Source organism: Diadema antillarum, unplaced genomic scaffold (genome assembly GCF_040938485.1).
Source record: "Diadema antillarum isolate AM-2024a unplaced genomic scaffold, OU_Dant_1.0 seq00001322_RagTag, whole genome shotgun sequence".
Taxonomy (NCBI): domain Eukaryota; kingdom Metazoa; phylum Echinodermata; class Echinoidea; order Diadematoida; family Diadematidae; genus Diadema; species Diadema antillarum.
The window spans coordinates 3659-17280 of record NW_027272093.1 but is presented as its reverse complement, the minus strand read 5'-3'; the positions used below and the strand labels follow the sequence as shown (position 1 = coordinate 17280).

General features: G+C 39.9%; 1 protein-coding gene across 1 annotated transcript; it reads right to left on the bottom strand.

Annotated features, from left to right (window-relative positions):
- Positions 1–2965: 2965 nt before the first annotated feature.
- Positions 2966–13166, bottom strand: LOC139708253 (glycine amidinotransferase, mitochondrial-like). Its single transcript, XM_071620227.1, has 7 exons — positions 13101–13166; positions 10013–10279; positions 7956–8151; positions 5864–6054; positions 5138–5281; positions 4196–4427; positions 2966–3192 (listed from the first exon to the last, which is right to left on the bottom strand). The coding sequence occupies exons 1-7, from the start codon at positions 13164–13166 to the stop codon at positions 2966–2968; spliced, it is 1323 nt and encodes a 440-aa protein (XP_071476328.1).
- Positions 13167–13622: the final 456 nt, after the last annotated feature.

The window sequence follows — 13622 nt, the reverse complement described above, 5'->3', positions numbered from 1 at the left end:
TGAGTTCGACACTAGGCAAATAAAGCCCATGAGTTCGACACTGGGTAAGAATGTGCTTAATGTGTCGCTCTCGTGCACGGGCCTCGTTAGCTTAGTGTCGAACTAATAGGTTGTATGACTCGTGAGCTGTATAACTCGTGGGCCGTATAACTTATGGGCTGTATGACTTGAGGGTGTCGGTCTCGTGACATGCACCCGTATCATCTGCAACTACACAAGCGTATTTATTGTACCCCCACCCACACATAGTGTGTAGGGGGGTCATCCTGAGGTCGGGTGGCCGGTCGGTCGGGCGGGCGGTCGGTCGGTCGGGCGGGCGGTCGGGCGGTCGGGCGGTCGGTCCGTTGCAAAATCTTGTGGGTCGAACTCCTCTCTCATTTTTTAAGCAATTGACCCCAAATTTGGCATGTGTGACCGCTATCAAAGGTAGATGTGCAAGACACCTTTTTCAGTAATATCGCATAATGCGTTGCCATGGAAACAGCATATTTTCGCAAAAAAAATTGTGGATCAAACTACTCTCTCATTTTTTGAGCAATTATCCCCAAATTTAGCATGTGTGACTGCTATCAAAGGGAGATGTGCGAGACACCTTTTTCGTTAGTATTGCATAATGAGTCGCCATGGCAACGGCAAATTTTTCAAAAATCTAGCAAAATGTTATGGATCGAACTCCTCTCTCATTTTTGAGCAATTGACCCCAAATTTGGCATGTGTGACTGCTATCAAAGGTAGATGTGCAAGACACCTTTTTCATTAGTATCCCATAATGCGTTGCCATGGCAACGGCATATTTTCATAAAAACTTGTGGATCGAACAACTCTCTCATTTTTTGAGCAATCAACTTCAAATTTGGCATGTGTGACCGCTATCACAGGCAGATGTGCAAGAGACCTTTTTCGTGAGTATTTCATAATGCGTTGCCATGGCAACGGAAGATTTTCATATATATCTTACAAAATGTTGTGGATTGCTCTAATCTCTTAGTTTTGTAGCAATTCAGTTTGAAGTTGGGATATGCGATCAATGTAATGTATATTTGTGCAAAACACATTTGATGTGTGTGGTGATGAATCTGTTGCCATGGCAACAGAATTTTTTTTAACCAATCATACAAAAATGTGTGGATTAGCCTAACTCCTTCAGTTTTCAAGCATTTGGCTTAAAAATTGGCACATGTGACCACTATTGTATGTAGATGTGCATACTTACTCTTTCGTCATTTTTTATCTATGTGTTGCTATGGTAACAGCGTAGTTTGAATGAAAGTCATACGAAAATATTGTGGATTCAGTTAACTCCCTCAGTCTTAGAGCATTTGACTTAAAATTTGGCACACATGACCACTATAGTACTGTATATAGATGTGCAAACTTAATCTTTCGTCAGTGATGAACAATGCGTTGCCATGGTAACAGCTTTTTTAAACCAAAAAACATACAAAAATATTGTGGATTCAGCTAACTTTCTTTAGTCTTCAAGCGTTTAGCTGGAAATTTGGCACACATTACCACTGTGGTACATAGATGTGCAAAGGTAATCTTTCGTCAGTGGTGATCAATACGTTACCATGGTAACGGCATATTTTGACTGAAAATCATACAAAAATATCGTGGATTCAGTTAAATCCCTCACTCTTTGAGCATTTGGCTTGAAATTTGGCACATGCAGCCACTATAGCATATAGCTGTGCAAACTTAATCTTTCGTCAGTGGTGAACAATGGGTTGCCATGGTAACAGCAGCTTTTCACTAAAATGCATAAAAAATATTGTGAATTCAGGTAACTACCTCAGTCTTTGAGCATTAAGCTTGAAATTTGGCACATGTGACCACTATAGTACGTAGATGAGCATACATAGTCTTTGGTCATTGTTGATCAATGTGTTGCCATGGTAACAGTATATTGTGAATGAAAATCATGCAAAAATATTTTGGATTCAGTTAACTCCCTCAGTCTTTGAGCATTTGGCTTGACATTTGGCACAGGTGACCACTATAGCATATAGATCTTCAAACTTAATCTGTCATTATTGTTGAACAATGCGTTGCCATGGTAACAACATTTTTTCACCAAAAAGCATGTGGATTTCACCAACTCCCTCAGTCTTTGAGCATTTAGCTTGAAATTTGGCACACCTGACCACTATGGTATGTAGATGTGCAAACTTAACCTTTCGTCATTGTTGATCATTGTGTGGCCATGGAAACAGCATAGTTTGAATGAAAATCAATATAAAATATTGTGGATTCAGGTAACTCTTTCAGTCTTTGAGCATTTGGCTTGAAATTTGGCACATGCAACCATTGTAGTAGAGAGATATGCAAACTTTGTATTTCATCATTGTTGAACAATGTGTTGCCATAGTAAAAGTGCATTTTGAATGAAAATCATACAAACATTTCGATTAGATCCTAACTCTCTATGGTTACAGCATTTTGGCTTCATATTTGGCACATGTTACCTCTACATTACCTAGATGTGCAAAAACTCTTTTGTCAGTGTTGAAAATGTGTTGCCATGGTAACAGTATATTTTGAATGAAAATGATACACTAATATTGTGACTTCAACTATAAAGCCCCTCATCCTGTTAGCATTTGGCTTGAAATTTGGCACATGTGATGGCTATGATATAGTTGTGCAAAACTTCATTTTTTTTTCTTAATATCCAACATTGTGTTGCGCCCTGGTTATACAATTTTTAATAAAAACCATAGAAATCGTCAGTTTATTTATCTTGCTCACTCAGTTTTTGAGCACTCGACTTGAGATGTGGGACATTTGACTAACAGTGAGCAATACATTTATTTACTGTTGGACAGTGCATTGCCTTGGTAATTTTTTTTTTCATAAAAAAGTAAAAAAAACAAATCCTGGTTGAGCTAATTTCCTCAGTTGTGGGTGGGGGTATATTAATCACAATGAGTGACAGTTCTAGTTTGGGGGGTTGAAGCTAAAGGCCCTACAGATAGGACTGAAGAGACCCTCTACGACGAATGTCGCAGGTCCAGCAGTGGAAGCCGCCACCGAGTGAATTAGCGTACTTGAGGGAGACCTTGACGCACTCGATGCCCAGGGACTCAAACATTTTGATGGTTGGGACCTCGTTGCGATCGACGACAACGCGCTTGGGATCCAGCATCAGGATATTCATCGATAGCCACTTGGACGACATCCAGAGAGGGTGAGCTATGGTTTAAACACATAGGCCCGAATTCACGAAGGTGGTACAATCTTTGTCAATGGTTTAAACCATAATTGACAAAACCATATAGTTTTGTATAGGGCGCCAAGTGTCGCATGTCTTTTTTCGTCGACGTAATTACTTATTTCGTAACACGAAATAGGCCATGTGACACTTGGCACCCCACACCAAACTACGGTCTTTGTCCATGGTTTGGACTATGGACAAAGATTGTACCAACTTCGTGAATTCGGACGAGTTTGCAAATGTACAAACATAAATGAAACAGGAAATTAGGAATTCACTTACGAATTTGCTTAAAACTGGGTAAACAATAGCATTGACTAACATTGAATTTCCATTCTTAGGTATGGGCAGAGGTATTTGCGAGAACATCAATCAGGCAAATCGAATTAAAAAAGTTTACTAATGACACTCATCCGTACAGGTTAAGGTCCTTTCAAGAGTTTCGGATTTTAGCTATTTTTGTTACAACAGATTTTCCAGACAAACTTCGTCAAAACTTGTATTTGATTTAACGATGATATCATTCTGTTGTGATCGAATTTGACAATCAGTGTTCAAGAAGCTAACTGCATGCATGGTTCATTCAGTTTAATTCCACTAGCATGTATTTTTTGTGATGTCTCTCATAATCGTGTGAAAAGCGCGTTCAGATTAAGTATGAACGTGCAATACATCAGCTTCAATGTTATAAATGTTACGGAATTTAAATTCATAGCATAGACAAGCATTTAAAGCATTTTTCGTTGCTTTTTATGTGGTTGTTTTACCCTTCATCTATTTGAAAAGATTGGGCACACTTCATGTACCTTTAAGATGCTAAGTACTACTGCTGTATATATCGATACTGCTAACTTATGCTAAAACTTAACCCACGTTGTTGTTGCCATTAAAGTAGGCCCTACTTCCAGTGCAGAATTCGCACCTAAAAATGACTGAAAGTATCATTGTTTATCGTCATCCGACATACTAGCATTAACTCACACTCTGGCATGACAGGTTTTGGCGCCTGAACTATCTCCCAGCCAGCCTTCTTGAACGTGTCGATCTGGTGGCAAGGTCTTTCGGGATTACACACCACCAGCCCAGGCCCGATGACGTTGAAGCTGGCGTCGATGTGCATCGGGTTGGGGTCATCGAAGGAGAGAACGTGGAGGTGGTATCCGCGGTCGGCTAGGTGTCGTTTCATCCACTCGATGCCAAACATATTCGTGACCTTTAGCGAGGGGTCAATGTGGAAGGAGTACATGTACTCAAGGACAGTACAGGTCAGCTGCAGTACCGTAACGTGTTTTTGTTTCGGTTGTTGCTGTTGCTGTTGTTGTTGTTGTTGGTGTTGTTGTTGTTGTTGTTTTTCACGGAAAGTGGATACTGATGTACACAGTCATGGTGGAGTCATGTAGTCAGATATCTCTTGGTTTTCTCTCCTACTTTTGATTTTGTCGAACAAAATATTGTATCCAGCTCCTCGTCGGGAACCAAAAGGTGTATTAAAGTGTTTTTATTTTTGTGTTTTGTTTTTGGTTTATATGATTATATGCAGCAGTTAAAACTTTTTTACGATGGATTTGTCTTGAAGCAAACGATATTTCTAGCCATCCGAGAGTGCATCAGCCAAACTGATGTACGACCAGAACAAACACGAGAAAATCTAGTCTAGAACGCAATACACGTACTGTGATAGATGCCATCAGACGTAATAACTTTGTCTACATGGCATCCGAATGTTGTATCTCCACGATAGAGAAGGTCATTCGATGTTTAATGTTTCCATCTAAATGATTTAGAAGCCATTACAACTTTGCTGGTGGTGACAACAGCGTGTCTAAAATAACTATGCGCTTAATTGCTTGATAGAAAAAAAATACAAATGAAAGGGAATGAAAATAAGGGATAAACGAAGTTATAATATCTAACCGTTCTTACCTGGCTTCTTTGGACGAAAATGTCCCTTCCGGCTCTCATGAAGTCTGCGGCGTCAAAACAGGGCTCGTGCTCGGTTGTAACGTATCGACCTTCGGCCACAACCTGACGGCGATCTACACAGTTGCCCGTGGCCATGGGGTACTCCTATGAAGAAGAAGAAAAAAAAAACCGTGTTAGTATATTGACGTATTGAGTGTACAAGCACTCATTTGCAGAAAGCATGGGGGCCTTGGGATAGTGTGTTTGGAATAGACACAGGGAAGATTGCATGTTTCTGTAGAATGGTAACGTAATTGTTGCCTGTAGGCAAAAAGAAAGAAAGAAAAGAAATTACACTTATCTCATGTCGACGATGTAACAATTGTATATTGTAAACCATTCCACAACTTTGAAATTAACACGTGCATTTTGCACTGACTGTCCGTTCACAACACTTGTCTCCTTGAATCATTTCATCACCGGGTTGCAGAAGACAAAATATCTACAAATTGATTACGGATAGAAAGACGGACGGAAGGAAGGAGGACTTACGGACGGACGGATGGACAACTCGAGACGGACGGATGGACAACTCGAAAACAATACCTCCGATGACACTTCGTGGCGGAGGCACAAAAATACAGTTGTGCTCAATACAATAAGCAACGAAAACATGTTATGATATCACCACCACAACACAGACGAAAGCATGATCATTGCCGAAAGGTAATCATTTATATTATTCACCTGGTCGTACAACTCGTCGCTCATCGTCGGCTTTGGCGGGGTCGTCCACTTAGCACCCTGACTGAAGTATTCCATCACCAGTGACCTGTACGCCCGGTACTCAAAGAAGCGGGACCGCCACGCCATGGGGCATTCGATGATCTCATCGCCGAGCACCATTAAGATGTCACGGGGCATCGCGGCGTACATACCTGTATTATCATAGCATTTATGTTGTCCAAGTTTCTATATAGGTTTGCTACAGATAAGAACGAAACGCAAATTGTGCCGTCTGGGCAATTTGGGTGGAAGTTATGGCAGATCTAGTCGACTTGGAATGGAGGGGTCGGTAGGAGAGAGAAGGTGAGAAGAGGTATCCATCTTTCATGTCATTGATGAACAAATTGGTTTCTAGTTTTGACGAATTCATCCCTTGCTCTTTTTCAGACAAACGTTGACATCTAGCTTACTTGGTAGTCTATACCATAACGTTATTTTTTATCACAACTTTTTTATCACCAAAATATATCTGTTCATGAACATTCTTCTAGAAACAAGGTATTTCAGCTTGACAGGAGCCTCGAACTCCTACATCAATACTCATCTGTACTCCAGATATTTCTGTGAAATAGAACTGTAGATTTTACGACCTCAGAAAAAGTCAATCTGCTTGCAGCTTTGGCATTAATGATGAAACGAAAATCGACTGCCATGTGATACCAAAAGTAATACGTTTAATTCTGACCGCTGACTTTTCTTCCAACTACCCTCCTGATTAAGATCTGTGCCGCCATATTACTTGTACAGTATACTCTCCGCGTAATCGGGTATCGCTTATACGGGTACTCCGTTTAATTGGGGAGAAATGTCAAAGTCAGTTTCAATGCACATTAAAATTACCTGATAATCGGGTTGCCTCTCCGCATAAATGGGTAAATAGTTTTCTTCTAATCTACTTTCTACCCACATTTTGTCACAGATATAACACTTTAAGAAATCATGAATGTCAAATTTTCCACGTTAGCGAGGAGTCTTAGTCAAACCACAAAGTTTTATGAAGACATATTTGTCCATAAAAAGAGTGTAAACTAATGCTCCTGACTGAGCAAGTGTAAGGTATGTATAATGTGCCGTGCGAGCACTCGTGTTAAGCATACAGTGTAGGCGCTCGGTGCAGTGTACAATGCATGTACATACACATTGTGTGTGTCAAATGTGAATGAGACGTGTTCTTCTGTTAATTGGGTACTCCGCTTAATCGGGTAAGAAACGCTCTGCCCGAGCCTACCCGATTATGCGGAGAGTACTGTACCAAATCCGAGTGACTGAATAGTGTTCATTGTCACGGAATGACCTCTATCTGTTCATATTTGACCCCAACTTAAAGCACTCCAAACGAAAATGGTAACCCCTGAATTCTTGTATTCACATCACTCTGACAGATTCAGAGTGAGGTTATTGGAGTCCAGTTGTCTCATTAACACTGCCCTGTGCTGTCAATCTCTCCCATCCCACCTGCATACCAACCCCATTAAGGGCCGGCCGTTGGTTACTTTTTCAACATCTGGTCATTTAAAGTTGTATTCTGACATTACTGTTTTTACCGAAACACAATTAGAGTGGGATTAACCTATTCCATACCCAACATGTCTGCGTAATCCTCGTTTTTTTAATCAAAATGACGTCATGATTTACTGTGCCCGGGGCATAGAATCAACTGTGCCCTGTAAATAGGTTTGGAGACAGTCGCAACCCCGTACACATAGATCACTCATAATAATTATGTACGCACCAATGATACGACCGCCGCGCTGTCGATCAGCGTTGATTACGAGTGCTGTAAAAGAGACTAGAATCTATATTTTCGGTATCTATATTTCGGAATCTATATTTTCGGTATATAAAACAAATAATGACAGCTTGATATTCGGGGCACAGTTGAAATTATGTAGGCCCTCGGTGATGTGAAAACCATAACTATGGCCTAAGCTTCGCTTCGGGCATAGTTACGGTTTTCACATCACCTTGGGCCCATAATTTTAACTGTGTCCCTCATACAGCAGCAGTCATTGTTTGTATATCACAAACTGCTGTGAGCAGCAGAGGGCCGAACCTGTAGAACGGAAGTCAGGAGTGATGTATTCCTCCTGATAGTTGCAAATATCGGGACGACGAACAGTAATGCCCTCATGTTCCAGAACGTTGACGAACTCTGCGATTTCCTCCTCGGCAACCTTCAAGTGCTCCACCGGGAAAGACTGTCCGCCATATTTGCCGAAAAATTCCCAATGATCGTAACTTGTATTTGTCTGTAACAGGACAAGAGGGAAGCAATGGTGGTTAGGCAGTATGTCTTCGGCTCGACAAGAATGAGAGCACGCAGAAAAGATCAAGACAAATCACATGAAGTGCCCAATTCAACTTCGAAAAATGACGCCCTTCACGAGACCATGCAGCGGGTCTACCGATCATCTGCACATGACTCCACCTTACGCAAAACCCTCCATTTTAGGGACACTCTTAGGTCATCATCATCATTTTGTGCAAACTATAATCCCTTCCCTCATGATGGTTCCCGCCAAGTTTGATCGAAGTCCAGCCACCTTTTCTTCTTCAAAAAAAATAAAATAAAAACGTCAAGTATTCTGAAAGATTACAAAGGTCCTGTCCCATGACATCGCCACCATAATTATCCAAAAAGTGATCCCCTCCCCTCCCCTCCCCCTTGGTAATACGGTTGCACGTCACGAGACCGACACCCACGAGTCATACAGTTCACAAGTTATACAGCCCATGAGTTATACAGCTCACGAGTCATACAGCCCATTAGTTCGACACTAAGCTAACAAGGCCCACGAGACCGACACATTAAGCCCCGTGTTGTATCTGTCGAACTCGTGGGCTGTTTTTTACCTAGTGTCGAACTCATGGACTTTTTATTGCCTACTTTCGAACTCGTGGGCTGTATGAATCGTGAGCTGTATGACTCATGGACCAGTTTTCAATGTCGAACTCGTTGGTTGTATGACTCGTGGGTTTTGGTCTAGTGGGATGACCCGGTGATACCCGATAGGTTTTAGTCAAAATCCAGAGTCCTGTTGAATGTGTCAAAACGTTATGGCATTAAGTTAATATGGGGGTATTTGGGGCCGGTCTGGGGACATCGTCACTATTTGCCAGTAAGGGAAACTCGATTTCAAAGGAAAGGATGTTAGGTTCGAACAACATGGAACATGGTATTGCGTAATCGCCGACAATTTCCACACAAAGCGAGACTGTAAAAGGTGAATCACAGTGACTTTTTAGTCTCTGACGTACCTTAAATGTGGAGGTTCATTTTTATACCCAAATAAATTAGATAAAATAAAATTTCTATCATATGATAATTATGCTGGTATGAAAATTCCATCTCAAACACCACAGGGTAATTTTGATTTTCAGACCTGAAATTCAGCGATCTGGAGCACACTTGGTAAAATTTTTCCCCTATCAAAGAGTAAGAAAAAGAAATATTAACAGATAACTAAATGAAGAAATCGCGGTATCTCAGCTCTTGTTCCGTGTGTTCGACATTACTGTGTAGGCCTATAGTGATACATGCAAGTCGATGGGGTGATGAGGGGGGGGGGGGGGGGGAGAGCAGGGAGGGGTAGCCCTCTCCCACACAACGGAGCGATTGCATTTTTTAGAATTGGAATAGAACGATCTGATGCACACTTGTCATGCTTGTAAGAAATATTCGGAACATTGTCAATCCCCAAGGTGTGCCGAACCGAGCAGGGGTAAGGCAACTTAAAGAGAATAATGGAACTTCTGAATATATTGGAATTAAAGTGACAAATTTGATGTACACATTTTGATGAAATATTCTAAAATTTGTCGGTCCCCCAAGTTTGCTAAGTGTATGGAAGGGGACCTGACGGGAGAGGGTGTGGGAGGGGGTATCCCCCTCTAGAGATTTTGCAACAAACGACAAAGCAACGAAATAAAAACCGACTGCCTTGTTAGGACTCTGCTTCAGGCTGTCAGCAGTTGATATTCCACCTTACAATATTTGACTTAAAAAAAAAATGAAGTGCGGTTCCTTGAATTCTTCATTTGTAAATATATTTGTAAATATATAATAAATGTGTATGTATATATGTATATTTGTATATGTTATATGCTTACTTTGACCTCGGTAGTAAATGGCGGCACCGTTGCCCCTTCGACTCGGCCAACGATCACCTCTTCCAGCGGGTCCCACTCGTTATGGGACCACACTGGGCTCTTCGTCGCTGACTTTGCCGCTTTTTTCGCAAACGACATAGAATCGTTCACCTCCGGCTCTGCCGATTCCATTACTGTTACTTTACGATCAGCAACTAGATGCTCTGAAGACGACATTACACTGTACGTGGTTTGGAAACTCCTTGAGAACAAACCAGCACAGCGCATCTGTGGGGACAAAATAAGTCATGGTACAGACATTTTATATACACACCGTGGGAAATTGTACGAAAAAGTAAGTCTCGCGTTAATGTCATCATGAACAGATTGTAATCGCGGCCATTGTAGACAGATACGACGTATGAATAAAGGCATGTTAGTCAATTTCTTGCTGTAATTGTCCTTAATTTTCTTTAAATGCATTTTTATGCCTCCGCCACGAAGTGGTGCCGGAGGCATTATGTTTTCGGGTTGTCCGTCCGTCCGTACGTACGTCCGTACGTCCGTACGTCTGTACGTCCGTACGTCTGTACGTCCGTACGTCCGTCCGCTTTCGTTTACGCGATAACTTGAGTAATATTGACTTCGATTCTACCAAACTTGGTCCATGTATAAAGTATGATGAGGCAATTAGTTGATTAGATTTTGGGTGAAATCTGCCAAAGGTCAAAGGTCAAAGGTCAAGGTCAAATCATGAAATTGTATCCGTTTACACGATAACTCAAGACTGGATAGAGCAAATTTCACCAAACTTTGTCCGAGGATGATGTATGATGGGACAATTACTTGATTAGTTTTTTAGTGAAATCGGACTGAGGTCAAAGGTCAAAGATCAAGGTCAAATCCTGAAATTTATCTGTTTACGTGATAACTCAAAACTGGATGAAGCAGCTTTCACCAAACTTGGTCCAAGGATGATGAATGATGGGACAATTAGTTGAGTAGATTTTAGTGACATTGGCAAGAGGTCAAAGGTCAAAAGGTCAAGGTCAAATGCTAAAAATGTTGCTATTTCCCCAATATCTATGCATTGCCCTAAGGTATTTTCTTGAAACTTGGTGTAGACATGTACTACTGCATAAAGATTCTCCAGAGAGATTCATGTCATAAGGTCAAAGGTCAAAAGGTCAAAGGTTAGGTGAAAATGTTGTAATATCACTTTTCTCACAAATGGTTCAATGTATCTTCATGGAACTTGGTACATACGCATGTACTGACTGGCAGAGATTATCTAGGGAATTTAGGGGTCATAGGTCGATAGTCATGGGGTCAAAGGTCAAGATCAACTCCTCAATGTTTTACTATTTCCCTCATACACTAGTGTATGAAATGCTTGCATTATTAGTTTTTATACGTAATATATACATGCATTACCTAATGGAGATTCTCCAGGAAATTTCCAGCCAGAATGTCAAAGGTCAAAGGTTAAGGGTCAAAGGCCAGGTTTCAATGCCGCCCCCCCCCCCCCCAAAAAAAAAAAAAAAAAATTGTGAAGACATGGTACTATACGTCTATTGGGAGAATCATGCATAATGGCGGAGGCATCAGTCGCCATAGCGACATTTCTAGTTTCTAATTTGTAAATGAAATAAAGACCCACTTTTAGTGCTTCAAAGTAGTTCTAAAATATGATTAAGGGATAAAAAACCAACGTAAAATTTTAATGAATATAACCAATGTTTTCATCAGTGTTAACAAAGTATTGATAACAAAGAATGTGAACAATATTTATAATAAATTTGTGTCGAGAACAAACCATCTACAAATATAGGTTAGTGAGAGAGGTAGATAGAGATAGAGAGAGAGAAAAAGAGAAAATAAAGACGCAAAATCACCGATATTGGGTTGAGTGTAGAAGAATTTATGCTATTTAAACAAATTTCCATCGTTTTGTTTTTAATGCTTGAAATTTGCAACAATGTATTGACTTTGCAATGTACTGACTTTGCAGCCAGCTTTGCAAATGGGCTTGTGCAATGCACTTTTTTCTTTCTTTTTCTTTTGCATAGCACCTTTTGCGTTGCTACATGATGATCTCTAGAACTGCGGATAAAACCAGCAATTGTGTGTATTTCTGGTTACTAAAAGAACAGCAAAATGAAACGAAAGATAATCAAAAAGAATTAATTATGAATAGATAAAGACAAGTAAATACAACGAAATTAATAAGCATAATATGAGATGAATTAAGACTGATATGGTGCAGAATGAAGACTACATTATCAATCTGGGGAAAATACAAGGCGAAACAATACACAAAGACAAGAAAAAGATAGAAGCCCTTGCAAGACAAACCTACCTCCAGTCTTCGAATGTTCTTCTTTTTTTCTGTTGTCTATGTCTGTCCGCCCCCCACCCCACCCCCACTCCTGTACTGCAGTATGCGTATGTGACTTACTCGATTTTGGTTTAAATGCATAATTTACCATAATTATGCAGATGAAACAAAAACCCAGCTCTAGTGCTTCAATATAGATCTAAACAGTGAGTTAGGGATAGAAACAACTATTGTAAAAATTTGAATCTGTATAATTGATGTTAAGCATTAATGTGAACAATAGTTACAATAAAAAAGTGTTTCCAGGCTAAACCGTCTACAATAATGGTTTATTGAGAAAAAAAAACAGTGATTTATATAAGTCTTTATATTATAATATGCTCTATTGCAAAAATATATATATATATATATATATATATATATATATATATATATATATATATATAGAGGACATCTTTGGTAGGATGTCTTGTGATTCAACTGACCTACACATGTATGCATCAAATGTGATATCTTGAACATTTTATTATATCATTGCTACCAAAGGTAACCAGGACCTTTAACAGTGCCTTGCAATGATACCATGATGTTAGCAAGAAGACGAAAGAAGTCCTGCATACGTAGCAAGGTTTGGTTTGCTGTCATCTTCCAGGTAGGCCTATGCTATACTCAACCTCTTGGGAAATGTCGTACTAGATGTTCATGACTCGCTTTGGAGAAAGTAGAACAGAAATCAGATTGTCGGTTGGATACGTTTTATCATATACTCACGTGCTCTCTAAGACGAACAGCTTCTTGGGCCCTGCATCCACCTCGGAATAGTCTGACTCCGATCATGACGAAAACTTTTGATGTCAAACGAAATACCTGTTGGTGCAAACCCAAGGGGAATAATCCATGTGTATAGCATTCGACTGAGAGTGAAATTGCCCCCTTTATTAAATTCTCAATCATGGAACTGTCTAATAGAGCAGTGAGGATGACTCAACGCCTTATATCGATAACATTTTTTTTATTTCAATTTTAATGTTGCAAATGCCTTTTGCTGAATAATGGGATCGATGACATGCAAGCTCATCATATATGTATTTTATATACATACTTATTAAGAGACAAATATATACAATATATTTAGATATCATATGAAGAGCTTGCTTCCAAAAGGCGCTAAATCCATCGTTTTTCAATGGATTTAGCGCCTTTTGGAGCAAGCTCTTCATATATATATATATATATATATATATATATATATATTATATATATGTATATGCCTATACATACAATTATATATAT